The sequence below is a fragment of the Lissotriton vulgaris genome, chromosome 5 (assembly GCF_964263255.1).
Source record: "Lissotriton vulgaris chromosome 5, aLisVul1.2, whole genome shotgun sequence".
In the NCBI taxonomy this organism is placed as follows: domain Eukaryota; kingdom Metazoa; phylum Chordata; class Amphibia; order Caudata; family Salamandridae; genus Lissotriton; species Lissotriton vulgaris.
In genome coordinates this window covers 887963927-887976855 of record NC_141693.1, presented here as the reverse complement: position 1 = coordinate 887976855, position 12929 = coordinate 887963927, and the positions used below count along the sequence as shown (strand labels likewise).

Genomic DNA, 12929 nt, shown 5'->3' with positions numbered 1-12929 from the left:
AATTTACTAGAAAATTGAGATTGAGATACTTTTTCTCCACATTGACTCCTGAACAAGCATCCAATGAAGAATGTGAATATCAAACATTTAAACCTAAAAGTACATTTGTTCCGCCAGTCTCTCACAAGACCATTGACCTATTTGACACACTTGTCAAACAGGATTTGGTTAATCTTCCTACTGTCACTTAAAAAAAAGCTAACTTGCCCACTAGAGAACGATCAGCATTAAGATCACTGCAATGTATTAAATCATTACATTTCACCGGAGCCGATAAAGGTGGTGCTCTGGTAGTTATGGATAGCACTCAATATGAATAAAAAGTTGAATTGATGTTGCAGGATTCCTCCACATATATTCCGCTCTCTGAAGATCCCACACAATCATTCCTAACTCTCTTGAATTCAATATTGACTAATGCCATGCAAATGAAATGGATCAATTCTAAAACTAAGGAGTATTTATTGACCAGGTTTCCACGAAGACCAAGTCTATATATGCTCCCAAAGATTCATAAAAACTTGAGGGATCCTCCACTGAGACCAATAGTCTCAGGATGTGGGTCTTTACATGAGCCTCTTGGGCACTACCTGGACACTTTTCTCCAACCGATAGTACAAGCTAGCCCATCGTACATTCAAGATACCACACATCTGTTAAACATCTTAAACTCAATCAACCTCAATGATAACAATCAAATCTGGTTATGTACGATTGACGTTGTGTCTTTGTACACTTCCATACCTCACATTGAAGGCATCGAAGCCATTGAATGGGCCCTTCTGAAACAACAAGAGATCAAAGCCAATAAAGTTTTTCTTCTTGAAATTCTTCATTTTTGTTTGTTTCATAGTTATTTTCATTGGCAAAAACGATTTTATCTTCAAGCCAAGGGCACATCAATGGGCTTTTCTGGTGCCCCCAGCTATGCGAATATTTTCATGCTAAATTTTGAGACAGAATAGTCTAACAAATGAAACGTGGAGTTCTAACCTTGTTGCGTACAGAAGATTTATAGATGATATACTGATCATCTGGAAAGGTCCTCGCAGCTTGCTGGAGACACGGATTCTTAAACTGAATGACATCAATCCCAGGATTCAATTCACATCTCAAGTTGAGGCACACAACATAGCCTTCTTAGATGTAATGCTTAAACGGTCAGGTACCACGATAGAGACCACAGTTTTTTAAAAACCTACTGACCGCAATAATGCTCTCCTTTACCAGAGTTTCCACCCTTGGCCTCTTAAACGGCACTTGCTTTTTCTCAATTTTTGAGAATTAAAAGAATAACCTCAGACCTAGAGCTGGAGGTGCGGACCATCAATGACGCTAAACAACAATTTTTGTCAAGAGGATACCCACAACAAGTTATTGAACATGCAGAGAAAAGAGTATTATCTTTAAATCGTGGAGACCTTTTGAAAAAAAGCGCAGCTTCACCTGTAATAACTAGAGAAGTCTTTGTTTCGACTTTCTCCACTAGCTCTCCTCGTATCAAAGAAATCATTTTACAAAGATGGGATTTACTTAAATTAGAACCAGATTTTAAGGGTATGTTCACTGAACCTCCCCTATTTGCGTATAAAAGATCAAGTAATCTGAAAGAAATCCTCAATAAACGCTCTGAGACACAAAAGGTTGTGTTTAAAGGTATGACCAGATGCATGAATTGCTCACATTGAAATAATGATATTTTAGGTAACACGATTTGCCATCCCCGTACAGGTAAAAAAAATCAATTTGCTTTTTAATGCGAATTGCAAGTCATCACGTAATTTTTGTCATTAAATGTCTGTGTGACTTGCTATACATTGCCAAAACTGAGAGGATTTTACGTACAAGGATCACTGAGCATAAAAGTCGAATACGAACCAATACTGCGAGTTGACCACTAGCTAAACACTGGCAACAGAAACACCATTCTATTGCTCAATTAAGATTCGGAGTGTTGGAGAAAATCTCAGAACAATTAGACAGGGACACATCTAAGTTGCTTCTACAGAGAGAATCTTACTGGATATGGTATATACAGACACTGTCCCCTAAAGGATTAAATGACAAATTTGAGTTGTCGTGCTTTTTATAGTGATATCTTGATCTTATCACATGAATATACAACTGTTAGTCATGTAAACAGGAAATCCTGCTAATCTAATGTAAATAACATCCTACGCTTGGACACAAATGATGACTGGATAGACATGAATATGTAGTTGCCTTATCGACGTAAGTTAATATGGTCCTTTAATATCTTGTTTATACCATTGATTGTGTACACTTTACTTTGTAAACACATTAAGACTGTACATGTAGATATTTATGGTTCTATCCTGACAAAGTTTGAGAATGTCGTTTTTTTCTCATTACAATTGTGCAATATTTTCTTTCTTCCAGTGCCAAAATAGTCTTTCCTACATGGTCAACACTGATTTCCACTTATCATATCTTTTTTTGGGCCATCGGTTCATTTGCACTTATACCTCTTCTTTTCTCTACGTTTCTCACGTTACTAGGATATTATCTACTTCAGCCCTATTCATGCTTAAACTTGAGTCCTATTTTATGTTAATTACGGACACACTAATCCGCCTCACATTTACTTTACACTGCAGTTACATTTTCATTTACCAGTCTTGTGTCTTTGAGTCCGCTTTCTATGCCCCCATCGAATATGACGGACTAGTCGATCCGCCCCATACACCTTAATATTTGAGTCCCCTTTCCATGTTTAGTTTAGCACAACACGGTCGACGACGGAACGCTATTCAGTTTCAGCGTCGTTGAAGCTGGTAGCTTTTTGGTACGCGTCAACATGAAGCCACACTAAACTCAGTGGTAAGAATGACCTAGGCATGATTTCATTATGTTTGCAAGTACTAGCAGTGCATTTGGTTACATTTGGCTCTTATTGTTAGGAGCTGACAACGCAGGAACCGCTCACTCGAAGACCAACTCCTTGGCTATCTGTTCTTCACGTACATTTCAGGTAAATGATTATCTATCTGTCGGTGGACATATATATATATTCCTGTCACAGAGAGCCAAACAAATTCTCTGATAGTTTGCACTGATCCCCATATTTTTGCACATAGCGTATATCATCAGCTTTGTCTGGCTCGCCTTAGCGATATCATCGCGCTCCCGAGTTTTAGCTTACAGGTACAGAGAATCATCTATCTCACTCTCCCCTGCATGACCACAACTTTGTCAAATCAACACGGGTCGAACATGGTTTTTTAGATCTTTCATTACTCTCTTCAAACACACGCGGTGTTTCCTCTTTCTTTTCCTTCACTATTCACACTAGACCACAATGCAAATTACGGGAAGCATTTTGGCACTACTTTTTGAGCCTTTGTCAGCTAACGAGATTATTTATTGATCATGTATTTATTTCATAATTTTTTATCTTAAAAATCTGATGGTGATGTACAAATATGTTTCAGATTCCCCTGATGAAGGGCTACTGTCTCAAAATCTCGAAATGCATTGGGAACTTATTGAAATTTGATTTTGCATGCTGAACTCAAGCATCAACATCGCATTTTATGTTGGATTTGATCTGCTACTACTTGAAATAAATTTAAGCAGATTTTCAATTAGGGAACACTTTGAGGACTTATTGTGAAATTGGCTTGTAACTATGGTTTACAAGATGTCTTGAGAATAATTGTATTACTCTATACTATCTTTTTGAATATTCATGTTCAAATATTGCTGTAGACTAATTTGTGACATCCTGTAGTGCACTAGGTCAACCTAGGTATATATCTAGGTTACTTTTCCTCTTAACTTGAACCAGGTGGCTTGCAGAACCCCTTGCCTGGTGCACACAATTTTGAAAATTGTAAATATGAATAGTTTTTGACACACTGATTTCGAATTATTTTCTAGAGTGCACACCCGCTGCGTTCTTCACTTGTAAATTCCAAAAAGTGGCATTTTTAAGATAGTAGCTTAAAATCCAACTTTATCACTAAAGAGGATTTAAAATTACAACTGATTTGATTGAAAACAGTATACCTAGAACTGCTCCCATTCTGAAGTTGCAACAACAAGGAGGTGATGAATAGAATGATTAAATTAATCTCTGCCAAAGGCAACCGCTCAGGGCGCACCCCAATTCATTGTTTTTTGCCCAAAGTGAGCACAGTTGGGCATCAACTACAACAGGAAGGTGATGAATGAAATGCTTGAATTATTCTTAGCCACTGGCAGCTGCTCGGGGCGCATCCCAATCCATAGTTTTTCGTCCACCGCGGCACCTCAGTTTGCACCAAGCCATTTTCAAATCTGCCTTGACCCTGCTCCTCATGAGAACTGTCCAGCCCGAACTGCCAAGTCAGGTCATCCCTGAACCGGAATAAATGAAGATGCTGGGTAGCCAATAGTGAGGTGCAGCAGGATGAGTGTTATTCTTAAGATAGTGGTCTCAGGTTACAGATAGAAGATGGTAAGAAGGTATCCGAAAAGCCTCACCAGGAACAGCATCCTTGCTGCTCAGCACACGCACTTCAACTGACATTTCACTTCCCCAGGAAAACATCAGCATTCTAATTATACTAGTCACTCTGGCTGAGCAGCAGGAGACTTATCACTAAGTGGGAAGGGCATGGCATAGAAATGAAGATACCACAGAAGGTTTGGGTGAAAGAAGGTGGTGTTGCCTATTTTGTTCTTTCGGCTCCACACCATGAACACTACACCTATAGTCACACACGTTGGCTTTATTGACATATATTTAGGGATGCAGAACAAAAAAGTGATCAAGGTGTGCAACTTACTGAGATTCTCTTATTCACACATTCAGAATCGGCAAACATTTACAGACCTTCAGTTTTAACTTAGTCCAGGATAAAAGTTCAAAGTGGCCCCAATTTGCAAATGCGTGTCACCTGTCAGGTTTGGCATTAGCCAATACCTTTCAATGTTTTGTTTAAATATATTCATAATATACTTATTTAAAGGGGCATTCAGCCATCTGTCTTCAGCCATTGGTCTGTAGGTGTGTCATTCACATTTTTCTTCTGCGCACTGCCACATCAGGGGGGGGGGGGGGGGTCAGCCCACTTCAACCACTGGATAACTTCACTTTGAGGGACTGCATTTTGCTCTTTCACAAGGAGCATACATGCACACAATGTCACTATCTTCAGTGCCATTGTTTATCTTTACTTTATTACTTTGGTATCCCCTTCGTGTTTGGAGTCTGATAAGATCACATGATGCTTTCTACCAGCTCTCATGTTAAGCAGAGGGCACATTCCAGATTTCAATTCCCATCTACTGCTGATGGTGCTGTAAATTCCTGTTGGAGTGACTTTTTATTATTTATCTGACTGCTGCTATTTCACAATGTACCACAATTGTGTTCCTTTTAAACTGTTCTTGGTTAAGTTGTCATTTCTTTTTTATTATGCATGCAGTGATGTGCATGTTAAACTGCTCCCCTGTATGCCACGCTTGTATGTATTTTAATTGAGGACTGCATTTATATTTGTAAACCAATTTAGTCTGTATATCTTGCATATATTACTTTTTTAGATTGCTTTCAGTGCTTTTGTATATTGTGCTTACATAGACATGTAACTTTTATATTACTAATTGTGGTGCTGCTGTTTATTGTAATTTTCTTACCTATCTAGCTATGCAGCCCTACCTGCCTGGCTACTTAATTGTCTATCTGCCTGCCTACCTGCCTTCATGTCTGTCTACATGTTTAATTACCTATCAACCTGCTTATCCACCTGTCTATCCATCTTTATCTCTCGAACTATCTGTCTGGCTGTCTAAGCAACCCTCTCCATCTATGCAATCTTCACTGCAATCTTCTCTATGCATGCAATGCTTATTGTCTCTGCCTGTATCTCTGTCTAGATACCTGTCTGTCTATCTATCAACCTGCTTCTCTACCTGTCTCTCTATCTACTTGGTTGTCCGTCTGTATCTATCTACTTACCTATATGTCTGGCTGTTTTGGCAACCCTCACTATCTTTGCAATCTTCTATGCATGCAATGCTATGAATCTGTCCTTCTGTCTATATACCTGACTATCAGGTTATCTACCTGCCCGTCCATCTCTCTACCCTTCAACCTGCTTATCTACCCATCTGTCAACCTACCTGCGTATCTAGCATGCTGCCCATTTTTATCTAGCTATCTATCCAATCCTACCTAATTATGGCTGCTCAGGTTGTCTATGAACTGACTATCTGTCCTATCTATCTATTTATCTATCTATTTTGCTGTCTACGTATCTAAACAACTGTCTCTATCTGTCTTTACAAGCCTCTCTTTTTACCTATCTTTTCAATGTTTCTTAACTACTTCTAACAAAGAATCACAAAAACATTAGACAAAAGCATTAGCAAAGATGCTGCCAGCCAACAGCCGATCATTTGTTTTTGTAATCTTGTGTTATCCAAGACCTTTTTATTTTATTAAAATTATGTTTGTAACATAGTTATATTGGGTTATAGGGGTTGTCAGCCAGACTTCCTCCATTAGTCTGCTGTGTCATTCACATTTCTCTTCCACCCACTCCTCCATATGTCACTGAGCTAGTCCCATTCAACCATTGGCTAACTTCACTGTGAGTTATGGCATGCTACCCTTTCAAGAGGAGTACATCCACACACACAGTAGTTTTCTTCCGTGCCAGGGACTAAATGGTAATGTGTGCTTTTTGTAAACCCCAAAATATTTTTGCCTTGAACCATTTTTGGGGGATTTTTTGGTATTGATGAGGGCCCAGCAGCTTCTCCAACAAAAACGTTTTGCTAAAACCACAAAAATTCAACAAGAAAAAAACGTATAAACGGTCCTTCTCAGGTATGGCACCCAGGATATGGAATGCCCTTCCACCGGAAACAAGACTAAACCTCTCCACTTCATCCTTCAAATTGGAAGTAAAAGGCATCCTTATGGCAAAACTCATGTAAACCCAGTCCCAGGTGTCTGTAAGGACTTCCATACCCGTTATCAATCCTGTCAACCTATTCTTTATATCTGTCATTACCATGCTTCGTCTGTTCACCCTGACTTTGCACCTTACTTCCTTTCTTTTTGTATGCTCAGTGATGTTTTTATTTGACATGCTTATCAATATTGTATTACCATGAATCATCAGGCCGCCCCCGTTTTACATCTTTTTACTTGCTTTTGTTTGCTGCGCTTTCTGCTGCTATGCACTATGAACCTGGCATATCTTTAATGTATGATTTAACTATACTCTTTGACTGTAAAGCGCTCTGATACCCGCAAGGGTCTTGTTCGCGCTCTATAAAACTTTCACACAAAAAAAAAACTTGCCGAAGCTGAAAGGCTGGTGGCCAGCGCTAGACCTCTTGTCTTTGCTAATGCTCATTTAGCTATATAAGTTACTAACGAGGACCACTTTTATTTTGGTGCCCGGGCTTATTTCCTGCCCTAGTCTGATGCTGTGGATTTGTTTAATACTACGTTTAGGGGTTGGGTGGATGATGGTGTTCCTCAGGGATGGGTTAGGGACTTTTAACAACCTATTTATGCTCCTACAGTTTAATGCCAGAAAAGGCTAGAGTATTTGTTGAAACTGGGTTTGAATCACACCCAAGAAGCTACTTTATTTCATGGCGGTGTGCAGAAGGGGCTTCTCCACCCAATAAAAAAAATCCATGTAGACAATAAAAAGAAAAGATAAGGTGCTAGCAACTTAAATGCAGTGTTAAACGGTGGCGTTTCCCCCTGCAGGAAATCTACTTACTGGTTTATTGTCTGGTATATGCTTCGAGTCCTGGGGTATTTTGCAAATCTACTGAGGGGCGAAAATCCATGCAAATTCTAGGGAAAAGACACGACTCGTAGATATCTAATGCTCCACACAAAATGTATTGATATAAAAAAAACTGAGTACAGTAAAATCGCCTGTGAGGGGTATAAATAAGTTGGATAGAGATTTCTGGTGATTTATGAGCATTTAAAAATATCTCTTGGTTACTCGCTGTGTTTTTTTGTTTCAGGTCGTTTCAGGGCAAAACGTGTGCCCGAGCAACAGCACGGGGAGCCCGTGCATTGAAATCGATGTCCTGGGAATGCCCCTGGACAGCTGCCACTTCCGCACCAAGCCCATCCACCGCAACACGCTGAACCCCATGTGGAACGAGCAGTTCCTCTTTCGGGTGTACTTTGAGGACCTCGTTTTCCTGCGGTTTGCTGTTGTGGAGAACAACAGCTCAGCAGTCACTGCTCAGAGAATCATTCCGCTGAGGGCCCTGAAGCGAGGTAAAATATGTCGTTTTATGGTCCGCACGATTTGTTTGAATTTATTATTTCTGCGGACATATCTATTGGCGAACAGCTTTTGAATCGGCGTCATAGAACGCTCTTATGTTTGTTAATCCTGTTATCTGCGTTCTATCTAGATCTGATTTACTTGAAAGCATTTTGTGCCTGCTCCAATAACATCTGTGATGCAGTTATGATTATACGGTCAGCACGCTTCGCCGCCGGTATTGTCTGATGTGCGCAGTGAGAGGATGTAGTCATGTGGAGCACGAGTGGCCTCTCGCTGACCCTGGGACCGTTTTAAAGAGTATATATAGCCATGGCGAGTTCCGTCAGCGCCCTCTCACCTGTCTGCGAGTCGTTGGGGGAAGGCTGCCTGGGATGTCTCGGCCGACTCTTGTGCCACCCGTAGCCAAGAATTTCTTTGGGGGGCGGAGGGGGGCCCACAATTATAATACATTGCAGCTCGCGATGCCGGATTTTTTTTAAAACGGCAAGTGAAACATTCAGGGGGAGGGGGGGTTAACCCCAGCCCCCCTAACACCCCCCCCCCCCCCCCCCCCGCGGACGCCCATGAGCCCCACCCCGTTGGTTACGACATATCATACATGTCAATATACCCAGTTCAGGGGGAGACTTCCGATTTAAAATAAAAAAGAAATGTTTTTTATTTTGGCGGTCCCTGTCTGTAATTGCCTCTCCATCAATAGAAATGGATGGGGGAAATACATTGTTCCGATTATAATTTTTTTAAACCACCTACTTTCCTCTTCTAAGATGTTGCCATGTATTTTCAGTCATTTTCTTTCGTGATGAGATGGTTTTGCTGTAAACATGCTCTTTGAGGGCCATGTCCCGTAAGATAGGAGTACATACCCTCCTTCTTTTGACATAGCCATCTAACACCACCAGCATTCAAGGTAAATAAATAGTCATATGTCCTCTATCCATGTACCTTGCCTTGATCTCCCCCACCAATCCGGTCCTCTCTGGCTCATGCACCCCTGTACACCTAAAATACGGTGCCTAAAATACATAACCAACTCCTTGCCTTCCTACTGGGGCAAAAACCCAGGCAGATGTACCTTTCACCTCAGAATTCCTGGCAAGGGCAGGTAACAGATCAGTGTCAAGCTGTACAGCCCTCATCTCTGAAGGAGGTCCATGGGGTTCAGGGCCACCGGAAGGGTGTAGCTAGGGCTGCAAAGTCATTGTCTTGTATCTCCAAAGTGCCCCGTCAGCCTCCCGGACACCATGTTGGAGGAGGACAGGATAGCAAGCATCACCACCTGTTACTCACTTCTGTGTAAGACCCATTTCGCCTCGCAGATGGCACAACAGTGGAACAACATTGGCCCAAGGCCCACGCAGTCAGTCAAAGGCCCATCGAACTGATGTGCCCTTCTATTCTATGCCATGGAAATATGCGTCAGGGAGGTGCTCTTGTTGCTCTGTGGGACAATTGAGAGGGTGCTAGGACCTGGGCACACACTTTCATTGCTCCAAGCCTGCCTTTTCTTCAGGATTGTCATGGCCAGTCCGCAGTACCCCCCCCCCCACCTCCCCCACCTAGTCACCTTCTCCATCTGTCTCAACCCCGAAATCCACAGTAGTCCTGTTGCTTCTTCTCGAAGGCCTCAGTCTCATGGAAGCGCTTCTGCACCTTGGTCTGCTCTACTGGACTGTCCCTCATGCAGTACCATCCTAGCCGTGGGTCATGACAAAGCTGCAGGCCTCATTAATCGTAGCTGCTCTGTTCCCAGACATGCCCATATGAAGATCACTGTGCCAATTCTGTCAACTTAGGCTCCTAAGCTTTTTTAACCTTCCCAGTGCTTCTACTATCACAGTTAGATATTTCAGCTCTGGTTTCTATCAAACAGTTTATGCATTCAGTAAATAAGAAAAGTTTGCATGTATGCAGATATATTGCCCCTAAATTCACGCTGAAAATACAGAAATAAAATACAGCAAAGATCTTGAGCATTCAATAATTGAAAAATAATAATTGAAAAATACAGCCGTTATAAACCGCATTGCCTAAAATAAAAAAAGAAAAGCTTGCTTGTGCCCAAATCTTAAAAAAATAAAAAAAATCTTTTTATTAACTTTTCTCAAGGTCTCATTCAACATACAGCAGTGTTCAATTGGCATGAAGGAGAACAACATTTGATCGTACAATCGAAGGCAAACATTTGTCCTTCACTGGGAACCAAACACCCAATTGGAGCACCTGACTCTCAGAGGGTAGCGTTGCAGAGCAGTCTGAGGCTTACTCAAGGGAGGTGGTGTGGGCTAGTAATCGCCATTTGCAGGTGCGCAAAACACACTCAATAATTGATTATCCAGTCTGTACTTGGCTTTATAATAGTAAGAGTACATTTATTAAACACACACACTACTCAATACTATGCACCAATTTACAAATATACATAAGCTGTTGGAATTACTTTGTGACATTGCATAACATCTCCACCCCTCCCGCAGTGTGTGTGTGTGGGGGGGTCTAGTACCACCACTCCAATGTATGCACATCATCTTGCCCCCAATGCAATTAGTTGAACATACACTGGAGCGAGGGCCCTGCTCACTGGCACCATCCCAGTGCTCCCCCCCATTACTTCAGCAAGCATTAAACAGGGGTACATCTGCCTTGGTGACACATGACCCTGACTGAACATCTCCTACTGACCATAAGGTTTGCACCTCTACATCTTAAGGGCTAACAGTCTGGCGTCTTCACCTATGCGCAGCAGCAAGAATACATGTTTAAGCACACTTTAGAATGACAGTACTCATAACATTTGGATATCATTAAAGATGAATTGCAATTACCGCCCCTAAAGGCATCACAGATGATCACAGGATTATGCATATAAAGCCAAACACCCTAGCAGGAATGTCTGATACATAACCCCACTTTGCTTATGCTATCACCTTGCACCAGTACTTCACATTACACATAACCTTCAGTCCCTCTATAAGGAATAACATTAGTAAAAGCATTTGTGGTGCAATTACACCTCTTCACCTCCAGGGGATGCCTTCTTCCTGACATCCACCCCTCATCCCTTCACTCCATGAAGCACTTTTGAATTCACTCTCAACTGAAGAACAAAAGTTCCAGCCCAGAAGGTTTAAAATGCATGTTGAGCTCTTGAGGGGTTATTCTCTCCAATTCCCAAAACACTTAGGGTAGGACTTTCCTCTTCATGTAGGGGGGAGACTGCACTTCTCTAGCAGCTCCCCCAGCACCTTAGCACATGTGTGGTGGTGACCCCGCTCTCCTAGGCCACCAGAAGCCTTGAAAACGCTTGATTGCCCTTGCAGGTTGGTCCTGGTCTGCAAGGCATTATGGGCTTTGCTGCATAAGTGATTAGCGGCTCTCCCGCTGCTTCGGGGAGAGCCGCGCTGTGTGCTCCGGCCGAGTCTTGGGCCTTGGTGGGGAGCCCGGTCCCACTCGGACCCCCAGGTAAGAGGATGCGGCTCGGGTAGCCCAGCCCCGGCCGCTCTGCCAGTTGTTGGGGGGACCCTGTCCCACCCGGGCCCCCGACGCCGACTCCGTTGTTCCGGGTGTCATGGTCCCACCCGGGACCCTCACGCGTCGCCTGTTTTGGAGGGCAGCCCAGGGAGCCCACCCCTGGCTGCCCCTGCTGGCTCCCCGTTCGGCCAGCACTCTTCTGTGCTGCCACGGGAGCCGGCCGCGTCCCGTCGGGACCTCGGGGGAGTGCAGCGGCACTCCCCCAGCCTTCTCCTTGTCGTTGGGGCCCGGAGATGGGGTCCCGGGCCCCTCCTCCTCTGGATGGGGTTGCGCGACGGCGCGCCCCATCATCATGTTCGTCGGGGGCCAGGATGGGCTCCTGGCACCCCGTGGGGGCATTTTCATGGGGAGCACGACGGCGCTCTCCGACTTCCCTCCTCGTGGGGGGGGGGGGGCGACGGCGCTCCCCCGCCTCCATCTTCGGTGGGGGCCAGGTGACCCACCCCGGGGGCATCTCTGAGATCGGCGGTGGAGCCCCACACGCTTCGTTGTCGGTCTTCTTAGGGGTCAAAGGTCGTTTACCTTCCGGGGGCCATATCTCAGCCCCTAGGGGTCCGGTCTGCCCCACTTTCGCGTCTTCTTGCTCCTGGTGGCGCCCCCCAGCCACTGGGAGCACTCTCCTTTGCCCTCCCGGTCTCCAAGAGGGTGCATTCTGCAGGGAGCGGTCTTCACTGGCTCCCTGCGCTGAGGCCCCTGCTTCTGCGCACCGGTCCTGGGCGCTTCTTCTGGTGCTGTTAGGGGCCTGGGTGACAGTCAGGGGGTCTCCTTCCAACTGCCCATTGCCAGGCTCCAGCACCTTCCGCCTCAGCAGACCACACCCCAGAGAGAGCTTCTCTCCCTGTGCAAGTACTTTTTAAAAGTTGAGTAGGGGGCTGGCAGGAAGTCTCTATGTGTCCTAACAAACAGTGACACATCACTTCCCTGCCCCTGCTCCCTCCTTCTTGTCCAGCCTCTGGGTTTGTTCAAAATGGTGTCCTCCAGTGTCTCTGGCCACATGGTCCCCTTCCCCCAGTGCTGCCTTCACCTTGGTCAGCTTGGTGCCTGGCACCCAGCGACAGCATTGATGGATTGGCTTGTAGCTCCACCTATCTTTTCTCCTTGAAGGGAAGATCTTCG

The 12929-nt window shown here is 44.0% G+C and overlaps 1 protein-coding gene across 7 annotated transcripts in view; it reads left to right on the top strand.

Annotated features, from left to right (window-relative positions):
* PLCE1 (phospholipase C epsilon 1) overlaps nt 1-12929 on the top strand; it is a 1649974-nt gene that overhangs the window by 1453284 nt on the left and 183761 nt on the right. For all 7 annotated transcript variants that reach the window (XM_086922473.1, XM_086922472.1, XM_086922474.1 and 4 more), the window contains one exon: nt 8008-8269. In XM_086922473.1, coding sequence (XP_086778599.1) covers nt 8008-8269 — 262 coding nt within the window. The remainder of the gene's footprint in view (nt 1-8007; nt 8270-12929) is intronic.